Here is a 13,744-nt window from a genome sequence, read left to right as displayed (position 1 = left end):
CGCGGACGGGGAGGAAGAGGGGGCCCGGCGTGATGGGCTCCGCACAGGGGGAGGACGCGGCGGGAGCCGACACCTCGCTGCCAGGTCGGGGAACTCTCCAGACACCCTTCCAGGAGGGAACCGCAGTCCGCAGGCCTGGGCTGCGCCCCGGGGCTCGTGTCCTGGGCGCCTCGTCCCCCCCAACCCATTCGCGCTGGTTGCGTGTGGCCAGGGTCTCAAGTCCAGGTCTAGGTGTCGAGCTTGGGCTGTGAACCGCTTTACTAGTCACTCGGACGGCAGTAAGGCCCGATCGTGGTGCGAGGTCACCTGATCCTTGCTGCCGGTTTTGCTGAATGTGAGCTCCTACTGTACGTGTACGAGGAGCGCCCCTTCCCCCGCCGAGACGCAGTTGCGTTGGCCGCAGTGTTGTGTGTCCCTCGCACTCATAACACCCCTATTTTTAGGAGTTTAGCATTTGATCTTTGACTGTGGTGTGAATTGAACGCATGAATTCCTGATTGGGAATTTCGATGGTACTTAAAAGGCATAAAGTTTGTTCAAAGGCTTATAAACAGTAAAAACCTTCGGTTAGGTAGATGTGGCCAAGATAAGAGTTTGTTAAATACACTAAATACGAGCTTGTGTTTTCAGATTTCTCTTTGTACCATCTCATAAAGGCTTTACTGAATGAAATTTAAAACATTTCGATAAAAAATAAGCTGCCAGGACTCACTTTAATGGAAAAGTTAACTTGAAATATACTTCGTCATTCATGGTAGCCCTTGAACATATGTCAGAGGAGATGACAAACTAGTTTTGCTAAGGGAAAAAGAAAAGGAAATAAAGCTTATTTTATTATTGCCTGCTAACCAAAGCAACTTGACAGAATTGCTTACCGTGGTAGCACTCTGTAGCAAAATACGTTACCAGACAAGAAAGGCATTGCCTTAACATTTCTGCTGGTTGGATTTCTCAAGTAATTAGTTACTTTGGAATGTTGATGTATTAATTTAGCTCTTTGAGACCCAAGGGGAGGGGGTGTGTGAGCGCTCTACTTTAAAAAAAAAAAAGTTAACTATTTTAGATGTAGTTTTAAATACTTGCTTTTTAGGAGAAGTTTTTTTAAATACTCAGTCATGGTTACAACATTGTTTTTATGCTTTGGTACATTGAGGAGAGATGAGATGCTTGAGACTGTTGCTAACTAGGGCCCACCATTTATTACATGATCTTGTCTGCCACTCGCAGGCTATCTTTCTTTCTTTTCTTTTCTTTTTTTTTTTTTTTTGGTACTAGAGTGGGAGGCCTCCACTTGATAACTCTTCCTGTCAAATAATTGCCTAAAGCAGTACCTATATCTACTAATTTGCTCTGAGTCAGCCATTACTGTATTGAAAACCAACTCAACTTTAAAGCAGAAACTTAACAGGCTGTGAATGAATAGGGACTCATCTGTTTTTGACATTATAGAAACTCTTTGTCTCCCTCTGCTTTCTGGAGAAGTGAAGTTGAGCTGAGGTGTGAGTCAGGTGTCCCTCTAGTAGAGCTTAGTCTTAGGCAGTAGCTTTGTCTCTTAAGAGAAATGCTTACTCTTTAGGAGTGTAGGATCTTTAGAAAGCCGATAAACACATTTTTATTGACTTTGTAGGATTGATAGGATTCTGTAGATGTGATTGAATCTGTTTAGTAAAGTGTTTTGAAATTTGGAAATTTCTTTATTTGGGGAGAAGGAGTTGCCTTATAGCAAAGAGATATTTATTACGTAGTTAATATAAACCGTGAGTGAAATTGAGATTCTAGCCTTAAGCTGAGTGCACTTAAGTCTTTGGTGATTTTTGTTGGTTTGTTTTTGTGATTGTTTTGTAACTTAAGAGTTAAGTTTTTGAATCTTCACAAAGCCAGTTTCTTGGAATTGTTAGATCTTTTTCTAAATTGTGTTTTCCCCACAATTGGTATTAGATGGTTGTTGAGAGTACTTGGAAGACTAATTGTCAGCTAATTGGATGATGCTGGAGTTCAGAGATAGAATTTTAAAATTCTGGCACTTAGTAGTAAAGGTGCATTAAAAATTGTTTATATTCAGTTGAAAGATCTGTTTGACACACTCAGTTGTAAATAAAGCTGTTTAGTACACTCAAAGTCAGAATGTAAGGGATAGATTAAAGTTTTTTGGCAATGTTGATTTACAGCTTTATAGAATGAGGATTTTCTTTAGGGAAACAGTTTTCTTCTTTTACTTAAAATTTTTTTTAAGTAAGTATGGAGGTATTCTGATTTTTGTAGCCATTTTGGGTTTTCAAAGTCCAGGTGTGTTATTTACTTTCTAAAAAATTTAGCTGTTGAACTTACTTAAGGAAGATAGATGTGAACATAAAGTAAATGAACTTGATCACACAAGGAGATCATTACTCAAGTAAGTTTCTTCCAGTCCTTTACTTTGCATTGCCCATGAAACAGAAGAATAGTTGAAGACTCTCTCTATAACTTTAAAAATGGAGGGACCAGCAGTTAACGTAATGGCTGTGTCACTGAACGTCCATATAGTGGGCCGCAGTTCAAGTCCCGGACCCTGTGGCTTAAACGCACGGTGGGTGCATGTGCGTGCCCAAGATCCCGAGAGGAGAATGGAGGAGAAGGGATTGCGGCGTGGCGGGGGGGGATTTCTCTCTTTCTATCTCTGTCTTTCTGGTAAGCGCACATACCCTATAGCAAAAACCTCTCCAAAAAAAGAAAAATGGATAGCAAGAAGTAAACACCAACTTGAAAATAAGATGGCTCTAGGATAATATTTGATACTTTATGGGATACTTTAAGCATTTTGTTTTGATTTTATTTTTTGAAACCTTGTGAGGGAATTAACTTATTTCCATTAGAGAGTGGGAGTGTGATTGGTCCCCAGTCACCAAATCTTACTGTTTCTCACCACACTTGGAGACTAAGGGCCCTTCTTCATTGGAAATTATATACGATTAGAGATGACTAGGTCAAACTTTGTTGAATAAGTAGAGTTTTAAATCATATTAATAATAGAAGGAGAAGATAGGGCAGTTAAAAAAGTAAAGATAAGGAAAGTCACTAAATGGGAAATTTTAAAGAAGGAAAGAAAAAGATATTTCAGAAAGAAGTAGAAAAATTAGTGAAGAAAGTAGAACAGTTTTGCTTGTTATAGACAAAGAGAATCATGGTCTTTAGAATTACAAAGCTAAAATAACCATTTTACAAATGACTTTTCAAGTTATGGTAAACATTAATATTTGTATATGCTTGTGTACACAAGTAATACTAAATTTGGATAGAATTTTGTAAAAACGTGTGCATTTATGGCCAGCTGGTGGTGTGGTGGTAAAGATGACAGGATCCCGCAGGACCGACTGTGCCTGGTGACTTGAACATACCAGATGCATGCCCAAAATCTGAGAGGAGAATAGAGGAGAAGGGTTTGTGGGTTGGCCATCCTCCACTGGGAGGTGCGTTCTCACTTTCTCTCTCTCTGGTGAGTGCATGCACCCTATAACACATTTTAAAGATGTGTATTTAAAGCAAACACCTTTGCTACCTGCTCTGGGACAAATGGCTGTACAGTAATTGTTCTATGGGCAGCTGATACTACCAACATAATGTTTACACAATGAAGGACTAATTTATACATCCTCTGTTTGTCCCAGGAGATGATAATGCTGGATAACCTGCTAGCCAATAACTCTCCTAATTTGTTTAAATATGTAGCTGGTGAAAGATGCTTATCTAGGTTCTCTAGTACATTTCATTTTTAAATGCAAAATGCTCTTATTGTTCCTGGTGTATTTCTTTAATCATAAGAAGGAACATAACATAGTGGGGAAAGAATGAGGAATGGAAGCTAACTTTGCTTGGAGCTCTCATACTCTAGTGATAATAGTTCCATAAGAAGGCTATTGTGAGAAACAGGATGATAGGGTACCAGTGTTTCATAACACTTTACAGTTTGAAAAACTACTGTAAAAACACTAACATATTTGTCAGGATATGTCAGCTTGACTACTTGTGCTATTGTATGTAATGTGTATATTTACAATCAAAAGTTAAGATTTTGGGGCCAGCAGATGGGGTAATGGTTGTTACTTTGCTGCTGGACTCCCACACAGTCAACTGCAGTTCAAGTCCCAGACCTGGCGGCTTAAAATTCATGCTAGGTGCTTGTGCGTGCATCCCCAAGATCTCAGTAAGAGAATGGAGGAGAAAGGATTGCAGCATGGCCATTTCCCCTGGGGGGTGATTTCTCAGTTTCTGTCTCTCTGTCTCGCATATGTGCTCTATAGCAAAAATCTCTTTAAAAAATAGTGCTTTTTTTTTTTTTTTCTCTGTAATATGGACAGAGGTTTAGTTTGGGAAAAAGTGGGCAAGCTTTTAACTATTAATTTATCTGTAAAATACTGGTATGTTAATGAAAGGATTATTGTATTGCATGTGGTTAAAATGTTCAACCCAGTCTCAAATATTATATTGGAGGTAGTTATTACTATACTATATGGTTATTTAACAAGAGACTGTGAACTAAAAATGAATTTTTCTTTCTTTTTTTTTAGAGGTTTTGCCTTAGGATACATGCATTTGCCAGAGAGAGAGAAAGTGAGAAATCACACCCCAGGGGTGATGAACATGTCCCAGTCAGTCCCTTTTCCTCCATTCTCCTCCTGGGATCTTGGTCATGCACACACACATGCCTGGCATGAGTTTCAAACCTTTGGGTCTGAGATTCAAACTGTAGTTGGCCATGTGGGAATCCAGTGACATAACCAATATACCATCTGCTGGCCCCTAAAAATTAATTTTTAAAATAGGTGACTTGAAAGGCCTTCGTTCAGTTATTAAGATAAATATTATGCTTCTGGGAACCAGAATTTAGCATAATGGCTATGTCGCTGGACTCCCACGTAGTCGACCGCGGTTCGTGTCCCGGACCCGGTGGCTTAAAACTCACGCCAGGCGTGTGTACGTGCGTGCCCAAGATCCCGAGAGGAGAATGGAAGAGAAGGGATTGCGGCGTGATCATCCCCCCCAGGGGGTGATTTCTCGCTTTCTGTCTCTATGTCTCTCTCTGTCTGTCTGGCGAGAGCACGCGCCCTACAGTGAAAATCTCTCAAAAAAAATACCAAAAAAAAAACCAAAACAAAAAAAACAAACCTCTCAAAAACAAAACAAAACAAAAAAAACAAACCTTCTTCTCCCCCTTTACTTGAACCTTTATTTTAATAGTAGAGTCATGGATAGTGATTAATATCACATCTTTTTTTTTTTTTTTCTTCCATATGGCACATGTGCTTACTGGAGACAAAGAGACCGTTGAGAAGCTGCCAGGTCTGGGACTTGAACTGTGCTTGGCCATGTGGGAGTGTAGCACCTTAACCACCATGCCATTTGCTGGCCCCTTGAAACTACATATTAACAAGTTTTCTTTTCTTTTTTTTTTTTGAGAGAGAGATTTTTGCTACAGAGCGAGTGCACTCACAGAGACACAGAGAGAGAAAGAGAAACAGAAAGTAAGAAACTGAGAAATCACCCATCGGGGGTATGGCCATGCTGCAGTTCCTCCTCCCCCATTCCTCTTGGGATTTTTAGACACACACACGAACGCACACATGCCCAGCGTGAGTTTGAAGCTGCCGGGTCTGGGACTTGAACCGTGGTCAACTATGCGGGAGTCCAGCAACGTAACCATTATGCCATAGGCTGGTTTGTTTGTTTGTTTACTCATGATAGAATTATACACCATTTGCTGGAACGAGATGGAGGGAAGGAGAGGTACAGAAGCCCCCTCCACCGGGTCTGGTCAGTCTGTGATCTCCCTCCTCCAGGCCTCCAGCCTAGTGGATCTTGGGCACTTAACTGGGCCTGCCTGGAGTGTTTTAGGCAGATTGGGTGGGGGAATTCAAACCTTAGTTGCTGTGTGGGATCTGGTTTCTCTTGAGCAGTAAGTTATTTCTGCACCACAGAAGCCCACTGGAACAGAGTTCTTAACACTTAACAGCTGAGTTGTGAAAACTTCCTATGATCTTTGGAATGGACTTAGAATGAAGACTTGAATTTTAATGCTAGCTCTATCATGTTTATCTGTAACATTTTTTTCCTCACTGATTGTTAGTATCGATTCTAGTCTTTATTATTGTTATTATTTTTTTAAATGTAGTTCATCTATAAAGATACTTTAGAAACTCAATCCTTCTGTAAAGAAACTCTTTGAAGGGGGAAATTGGCACACTAAATGAGCTGATCTTTTTATGTTTGAATTAATAGATTTATGAGATATCAAAATTGGACTAAGTTCACTTTTATCAGAATTGCCTTGATTTTTGAAAGACATATCAGAAGTTTTGACAGGAAAAATCACCCTTGTTCTTAGATTTTTTTTTAATCAACACTTTAATTTTTCAGTAGATATGAGGTATTATGAGCTGGTTATGTTTAGAGAGCTTTTTTTTTTATTGCAGGAAAGCAACAGTGCAGTTGGTTATGTTTCTCAGAAAAACAGCTAATTTTGAAGTAGGCTAGAAGTTCTTGAGAAGATGGAGCAATGTAGTTTATGCTAAATGTCTCATAACAGCTGGACGTTAAAATAGAAATTTGTTGCCATTAAGTTAAAGCTAAGTATATGATTAAACAGGGCTTTTGGGACCAGCATTTAGCGTAATGGCTGTGTCGCTGGACTCCCACGTAGTTGACTTGTGGTTCACCTCCTGGACCCGGTGACTCACATGCCCAAGATCCCGAGAGCAGAATCGAGGAGAAGGGATTGCGGCGTGGCCATCCCCCCTGGGGGGTGATTTCTCGCTTTCTGTCTGTCTGTCTCTGTCTGTCGCATGCCCAAGATCCCGAGAGCAGAATGGAGGAGAAGGGATTGCTGCTTGGCCATCCCCCCTGGGGGGTGATTTCTCGCTTTCTGTCTGTCTCTGTCTGTCTGGCCTTTCTGTCTGTCTCTGTCTGTCTGGCGAGCGCACGCGCCCTATAGCAAAAAACCTCTCCCCCCCCCCAAAAAAAACAGGGCTTTTGATCACAGTTGTTTATTAGTGAGTATGTGTAATATGGTAGTTTATACTTTGTCCTAAAAGTACAGTTCCAGGGTTGAAGTCTGTGGTACCAGATTCATCCATGAAGATTGTAGTCATTTATTTTCTCTCCAGTAGGGTTAGGTTTGTGCTTGTTTACTAATACCTTTGTTCACAATGGGTGGTATTAATGAAAAATAGATGCTAAGACATAGGTAAAAATGGGGATCTTCTGGCTCTGTGCTGCCACAGTAACATGCTGCTGAATTAAGATAAGCTGGAATCCACAGGGTGAATACATTCTGAATCCTTGCCCTGGTCAGCCTGAATGTGCTGGGCACGTGTGCAAGTGCTCAAGATCCAATAGACTCCAGGCCTGGAGGAAAGGGATTTGCAGCCCCACCAGATCCTGTGAAGGGTGTCCTCCCCTCCATCTGTCATGTGTACACAGTATATCATGAATTAAGTAAAAAATAAGCATCATACTGTTTTAATTTGCCTTTCTTTGATTATTGCTGATGTTGAAATAATATGGTAATTGAAAATGTGAATTTTTTATATTAATTTTTTTTTAGTATTCCTTGGCCATCTCAGGTAGTGCTCTTATTGTTTTGGAAAAGCCCTTTTGCATGCAAGAAATTACTTTTCATATTTGCTTTTTATTTATTTATTTTTTCTTGGTGAGAGTAGTGTGTTTAAAAAACTTTGTAAGTGGTTTTTCATGTTAAGTGTTTTTCTTAAATCAACAATTTTGAACTTACTTAGTGCTAGTCTCTTTTTAGTCCTTAGGTGTGTTGCCTTTTTTTTTTCCTACTGTTTGAAATTCTTTGTGAAATACTGCTTGTTTATTTATGTCTATTTTCATTGGCAGAAAATGGCCGTCTACTCAAGTTCCTAGTAGAATAGTAGAAGAAAAGCAAGCCTGGGAGCTGGGTTCAAATGCAAATGCTTACAACCACCAAGCCTCAGTTTACTTAATTAAAAACCCTGCCTTAGAAGTTTAAGATTAAAAGATATGTCTTATAAGCATTTGAGCGGGACCAGCAGTTAGCGTAATGGCTATGTCACTGGACTGCCAGGTAGTCAACCACGGTTCGAGTCCCACACCTGGTGGCTTAAACTCATGCTGGGTGCGTGTGCGTGCGTGACCAAGATCTCAAGGGGAGAATAGAGGAGAAGTGATTGCAGCGTGGCCATCTCCCCTGGGAGATGATTTCTCCCTTTCTGTCTCTCTCTGACAAGCGCTTGCACCCTATAGCAAAAACCTCCTCCCCCTCCCCGCCAAAAAAAGGCATTTGGGTGAGGGTTGGCAGGTGGCATGGTGGTTAAAGGCACTGGACTTCCACATGGCAGACCAGGGTTTGAGTTTCAGACCTGGCGGCTTACTTTCTCACTCTCGTGCTCTTGCTCTGTCCTTCTTTGGTCAAATTAAAATAAATAAATCAAATAAAGTTAAATAAAATAATTTTAAAAATGAATAAATAAGTAAAATTAAATAATTATTTATTTTTATTAAAAAATAGTATTTGGCCTGTACCAAGTATTCAAAGTTATCCTTTCTCTTGAGGGTGAGGGAGAACATGAAGGGGTTGAGGTTAGTTTTCTTCTGGGGGTAGAGATGGGATAGGCAGGCAGATAGGGGACCATACTAAGACAGAACACTAGCATTTTTCTTTCAATGTTATTAGTTGATTTAGTGTGTATCTACTTTACAAAAGGACTTTTTCAGCCTTGTAGTGAATGCCTAATAGAGATGTGTGGAGAGATTCCTCTTCTAAGCTTTCATGTAGATGGAAGATCAGAGAAACCTTATACATATTTATGGGTTAAGTTTATCATTAAGTTTATAAACTGAGAAGTAGAAATTACTGCATGCTAGTGTTCTTGAGGAAAATTTTGTGGAGGAAGATGGGCTTTGATAGGCTTCGCAGAACAGATGGGTCTTAGCCAATTATAGGATATACCACTTAAGACAAAGGCATTCTTTTGGTAACCTTTTTACAAAATAATTTAAATCAGTGTTCTTGATTTCTAGGAATTTTTAATCTAGAAGGGATGCTTAGAAAGTATTTAAAAGCATTTAGGTAGTGGCAACTGAAATATCAAACAGTGTTAGGAAATGTTTATGGAAAAGGAATATGGGCTGCTTTTCTGTAACCAAGGAAAGCAAATAATGGATTTTAAAAAAACTAAGTAATTTCTGAAAAAACTGTTTTATTAGTACAAAATGTGACTTAAAAAACTGGAGCTATGTTTCCCCTTCTCCCTACTTGTGAAGATGTGTATTTCTTCTGTAAGTAATCCTGACATGCACTCTAAAATCACCAAACTAGAGAAGGGGCAAAGGAGAGTACAGAGGAGGGAAGCTCAGAATTCCTTATACTTGTGCCTTTCAAATTAGTCACATTTTATCTAGTTGCAAGGATGTTTATTTGTGTTTTTGGCACTCTTCCCTTCTTTTTACAGCTACTCTAGTAGTAGGAAATTTGCCTGTGTCGAGCCAAATCTGGAACTGGAGTGAATACTTTAATTTTTCTAAAGTGTAGCTATAATAGTCATCTCAACTGGGGAGATTTGGCAAAATGGAACTTAGTGTGTTATTTCCAGAGCCTTGGCTAATACTTTTTTGAGATTTGTCACGATACTTCTGTTCTAAATTTAAGCTTGGGTTTGTGGATGTGGGTTTGGGTCTATGTGTAACTCCTTTGCTGACTAGTTATCTCAAATTTCATAGCTCTTTTATAGGTTTGGTATCGTTTAATTTCTACAGACTTAATTTTGGGGCCAGAAAGGGAATGATTAAACTATTTGAGTCGAGGAAACCTACTCTGGTTTTGTTGGATTCCTGATCTCTTTTTCAAAAACTATTAGATACAATTTTGGAAATGGAAATGTGATACTTTGTTGCTTTATAAAGGCATATGAAAAAAGGCTATATCCCTTATAGAAAATGTGGAATCATTTAGTGTCATCTGTTGCTCAGGTCAAAGAAGGATGTTTAAGAATAAACAACTCTTGCGTGCACCCCTTTTCATCTTTCTGTCACCTCTTGACTTTGGGCTTTCTCATTTTAGATCCAAGCTCTTCCAAATGCCTTATATATGATTTCTCTGTTTTTAGACGATTATTACATGTCCAACTCACTCATCACTTTCAGTTTATCTCTGCAGTACAGCTTTGATCCTATCGTTCCTCTGCTCCAAATTTCTAGTCGCTCTTCTCAGGGATATAGTGCTCAGCATTTTTAGCTTACCCTTTAAAAACAGTTTTTCCATCCTTTTCTTTTCTCTCTTTTTTTTTTTAAAGTTCATTTATCCATTTCTTTCTGGGGGGGACGGGGGAGACAGACAGACAGAGAAGGCCCTCCCCCCCAAGAGTCCCCATACTGCAGTCCACTTCCAATCTCAGCAGGCTTGACTCATAGGTGTGCTTGCGTGCACCATGTGCTCAGGGAAGTCCCAGAACAGGAAGCTAGGACCTTTCCATGTGTCATTTGTTACCACTGTGTCTCCAGCTGCCCCTTCCATTTTTTTTTTTTCTTTCGCAGACAAGCATCTTTAGCAACCCCTGCCCCAACCCCCACCTTTCTCAGTCTTTCAGCCAGTCAGGCTGGCAAACATGCACATGCATGCCCAGACTGTACAGGTCAAACCAGGAACCAAACCCGATCTTCCATTAGCTTTTACATTGTAGAATGGTGGGCACTACTTATGTGCCATTGTGTCTAGGCCTAACTACGTAGACTTTGAAGATTAGGGACTTTAAAATGAGGGAACCTGATGATTTTCTGATTATCAATGATAAAGTTTCTGCAAGAAAATTTTTAGAAAAATAGTTGTGTGCCATCATTTGTTATAAAAACCAATAATAATCCCCCCTACCTTCTTTGTTTCCGCGTTTGTGTAGGGGGAGGGGAGGCTACAGGGAAGAAAGATTTTGAGGATAGTTCTTTAGTTCTAGTTTGCATGGCACACACTGTGTAATAGTGCCGGTGGCTAAATGGCAGTGTAACTCAGGTACATAACTACCATAATTAAATTACAGATTTCAGATCTGTTAAGAAATGGTTATGGGGACCAGCAGATAGCATAATAGCTACGTTGCTGGACTCCCATGGTTTGAGTCTCAGTCCTGGTGGCTTAAACTCAGGCTGGGCCACATGTGCATGCGTGCCCAGGATCGCAAGAGGAGAGTGGAGAAGGGATTGCATTGTGGCCATCCTTCCCGGGTGGGGTGGGGTGGTGGTTTTGCACTTTCTGTCTCTCTGTCCTTCTGGTGCATACATGTACCTTATTGCAAAAACCTCTCAACAAACAAACAAAAACAGCAAGAAACACTTATGTGTGGGGCCAGCAGGTGGCGTGGTGGTTGAGATGCTGGACTCCCACGTGACCAACTGTGGTTCAAGTCCAGGGCTTGATTTCTCACTTTTTCTCTCTCTACCTCTCTCTCTCTCATGAGAGAGCCTGATAGCAACTTTAAAAAATAATAAAAATAAGTAAAATAAAATTAAAAATTCTTTAGAGGTGATAAAAAGAAAGGGTTATGTATGTTTGCAGTTATGATTATTTTGGTTAGTCTAATTTTTGTCCAGAGTCCAGTTTAATCTGGAATTTTAGGCATCCACCTCTCCTCAAACAGAAACAAATTCTTTCAACCCACTCCAATTCTGTACTTGTCAGTTTTTACTTATAGAATAGATAAAGTAATATTAGCAATTTATTTGAGATGATAAACATCATTTACAAATACAGACTGATTTGAGTGTCCTTTTTTCTTATGGCTAAACCACTGGGGAACAATGATTGATCTTTGTAATAACTGTCCTATAATATTGAAAGATGGTTTGGTGTTGAAGAAACAGCATGTGTTAATATAAAGATAGAAATCTTTCTTTTGAAAATTAAAAAAAAATATTTTTATAAGATGTATGTGCTTGGTTGAGGGAGAGAGAAAAAGCATCCCTCCACCCCTAGTGGAGTGTGGTCATGCCACAATCCCTTCTTTATTTCTCCATGTTGTTGGGATTTTTGAGTACTTTACATACATACCTGCTAAATTTTTTCTCAAGTCACTGGGGCTGGTATTTGAGCTGTGGTTGGTCATATGAGATCCAGGTCCTTTAACCACTAGGCTATGGGGCTGGCCTGAAGCATATCTTTTCCTTTTTTTTTTTTAATTGTCTTCTTTAAATACTCAGATTTTGCCGAGGCCAGCACATTTCTCTGAGTGGGGAAGGCTGCGGATTAGAAATAGACGCAATAACAAACACACAAAGACACACAAGTATAGAAAAGCGAGGATCTGGTGGGCACAGCTTCTCTGATGGAGAAATTGCGACCAGAACCAGCCTCAGGTTTATTTTTTTAAAGGGCAGAGAATGGGGGAAGGGGAAAATGGGATGTAAAAGGAATGGGGAAGAAGGAAGTTGAATGCAAAGAGAATAAGGGACGAGAAATTGGGATGCAAAGCCAGTTGTTTTTGGATGTAAATCCACAGAAGATGTGAAAATGACTGTCACCATACAATTTCTCTGATCCTTTTGGGGGGTAATCCGATAAAGACTTGTGACTTCCTTTAGCCTGATACTGGGCGGTATCAAGGTACTGAGTTTCAACAAGAGCAGGAAGATAGCCACTGACAGCAGGCAGGTATTGCTTTCTCATGTAGATGCTTCTCAATGGCCCTGCTAGAGAAGCTTACCAAATAATACATGGTATTTTGCTGTGTTTAAAAAATTTTAATAAGTGGCTCAAAGTATAATTCTTTTGAGGCTTGATTTTTTTTTAATAAGTTTTTGATATAGGGCGTGTGTGCTCGCCAGAGAGACAGAGAGAGACAGAGAGATAGAAAGCGAGAAATCACCCCCCAGGGGGAATGGCCACGAGGCAATTCCTTTTCCACCATTCTTCTCTCAGGATCTTGGGCATGCACACACGCTCCCGGCATGAGTTTAAGCCACCAGGTCCGGGACTCGAACCGGTCCAGCAACATAGTCATTATGCTAACTGCTGGTCCCAAGGCTTGATTTTTTTTTTTTTTTTAAATTTACCCTTAGTTTTGAGGCCTATCCATGTCTAAATACTTAGTAAGTATTTATTAACTTCAGTTCTCTGACTTACCTCATGGTTTGTTTTTATCCATAGATACTTAGGTTGTTCTAAAAATTTCTTCTTTGCAGTTAAAAATAATACTTCAGGGGCCAGCCAGTGGTGTGGTGGTTAAGGGGGCTGGATGCTGCATGGCATACTGCATGGTTTGAGTCCTTAACCTGGAACACAGTAGGCACATTGTGAGTATATGTTCAGAATCGTAAAAGGAGAAATGGGGAAAGGATTGTGGCGTATCTGTCCCCCTTGGGGGTTGCTTTCTCACTTTCTCTCTCTCTCTTTCTCTGTGGAGCAAATAAAATAAATAAATAGATAAATAAACAACTTTAGTAAATAAGAAACCATGTCTTTGTACATATGTTTAAAAATTCCTCTAAGAGGGACCAGCAGTTGGCGTAATGGCTGTTTCTCTGGACTCCCATGTAATTGATAGCGGTTCGAGTCCCGGACCAAATGGCTTAAACTCAGGCCGGGCACCTGTGCGAGTGTGCTTAAGATCCCGAGAGGAAAATGGAGGAGAAGGGATTGTGGCGTGGCCATATCCCTGGGGAATGATTTCTTGCTTTCTGTCTGTCTCTGTCTTTCTGGCGAGCCCACATGTCCTATAACAAAAACCTCTCAGAAAAAAAAAAA

The 13,744-nt window shown here is 40.0% G+C and overlaps 1 protein-coding gene across 3 annotated transcripts in view; it reads left to right on the top strand.

The window, feature by feature from the left end:
• Nucleotides 1-14: 14 nt before the first annotated feature.
• Nucleotides 15-13,744, top strand: part of ATL2 (atlastin GTPase 2) — a 55,538-nt gene continuing 41,808 nt past the window's right edge. For all 3 annotated transcript variants that reach the window (XM_006151352.3, XM_027773000.1, XM_006151351.3), the window contains exon 1: nt 15-84. In XM_006151352.3, coding sequence (XP_006151414.1) covers nt 33-84 — 52 coding nt within the window. In that variant the 5' untranslated portion in view covers nt 15-32. The remainder of the gene's footprint in view (nt 85-13,744) is intronic.

This window comes from Tupaia chinensis, unplaced genomic scaffold (genome assembly GCF_000334495.1).
Source record: "Tupaia chinensis unplaced genomic scaffold, TupChi_1.0 Scaffold000317_1, whole genome shotgun sequence".
Taxonomy (NCBI): Eukaryota; Metazoa; Chordata; class Mammalia; order Scandentia; family Tupaiidae; genus Tupaia; species Tupaia belangeri.
Note: the sequence above shows the minus strand (reverse complement) of the source record. Positions and strands in the feature narration are given on the sequence as shown.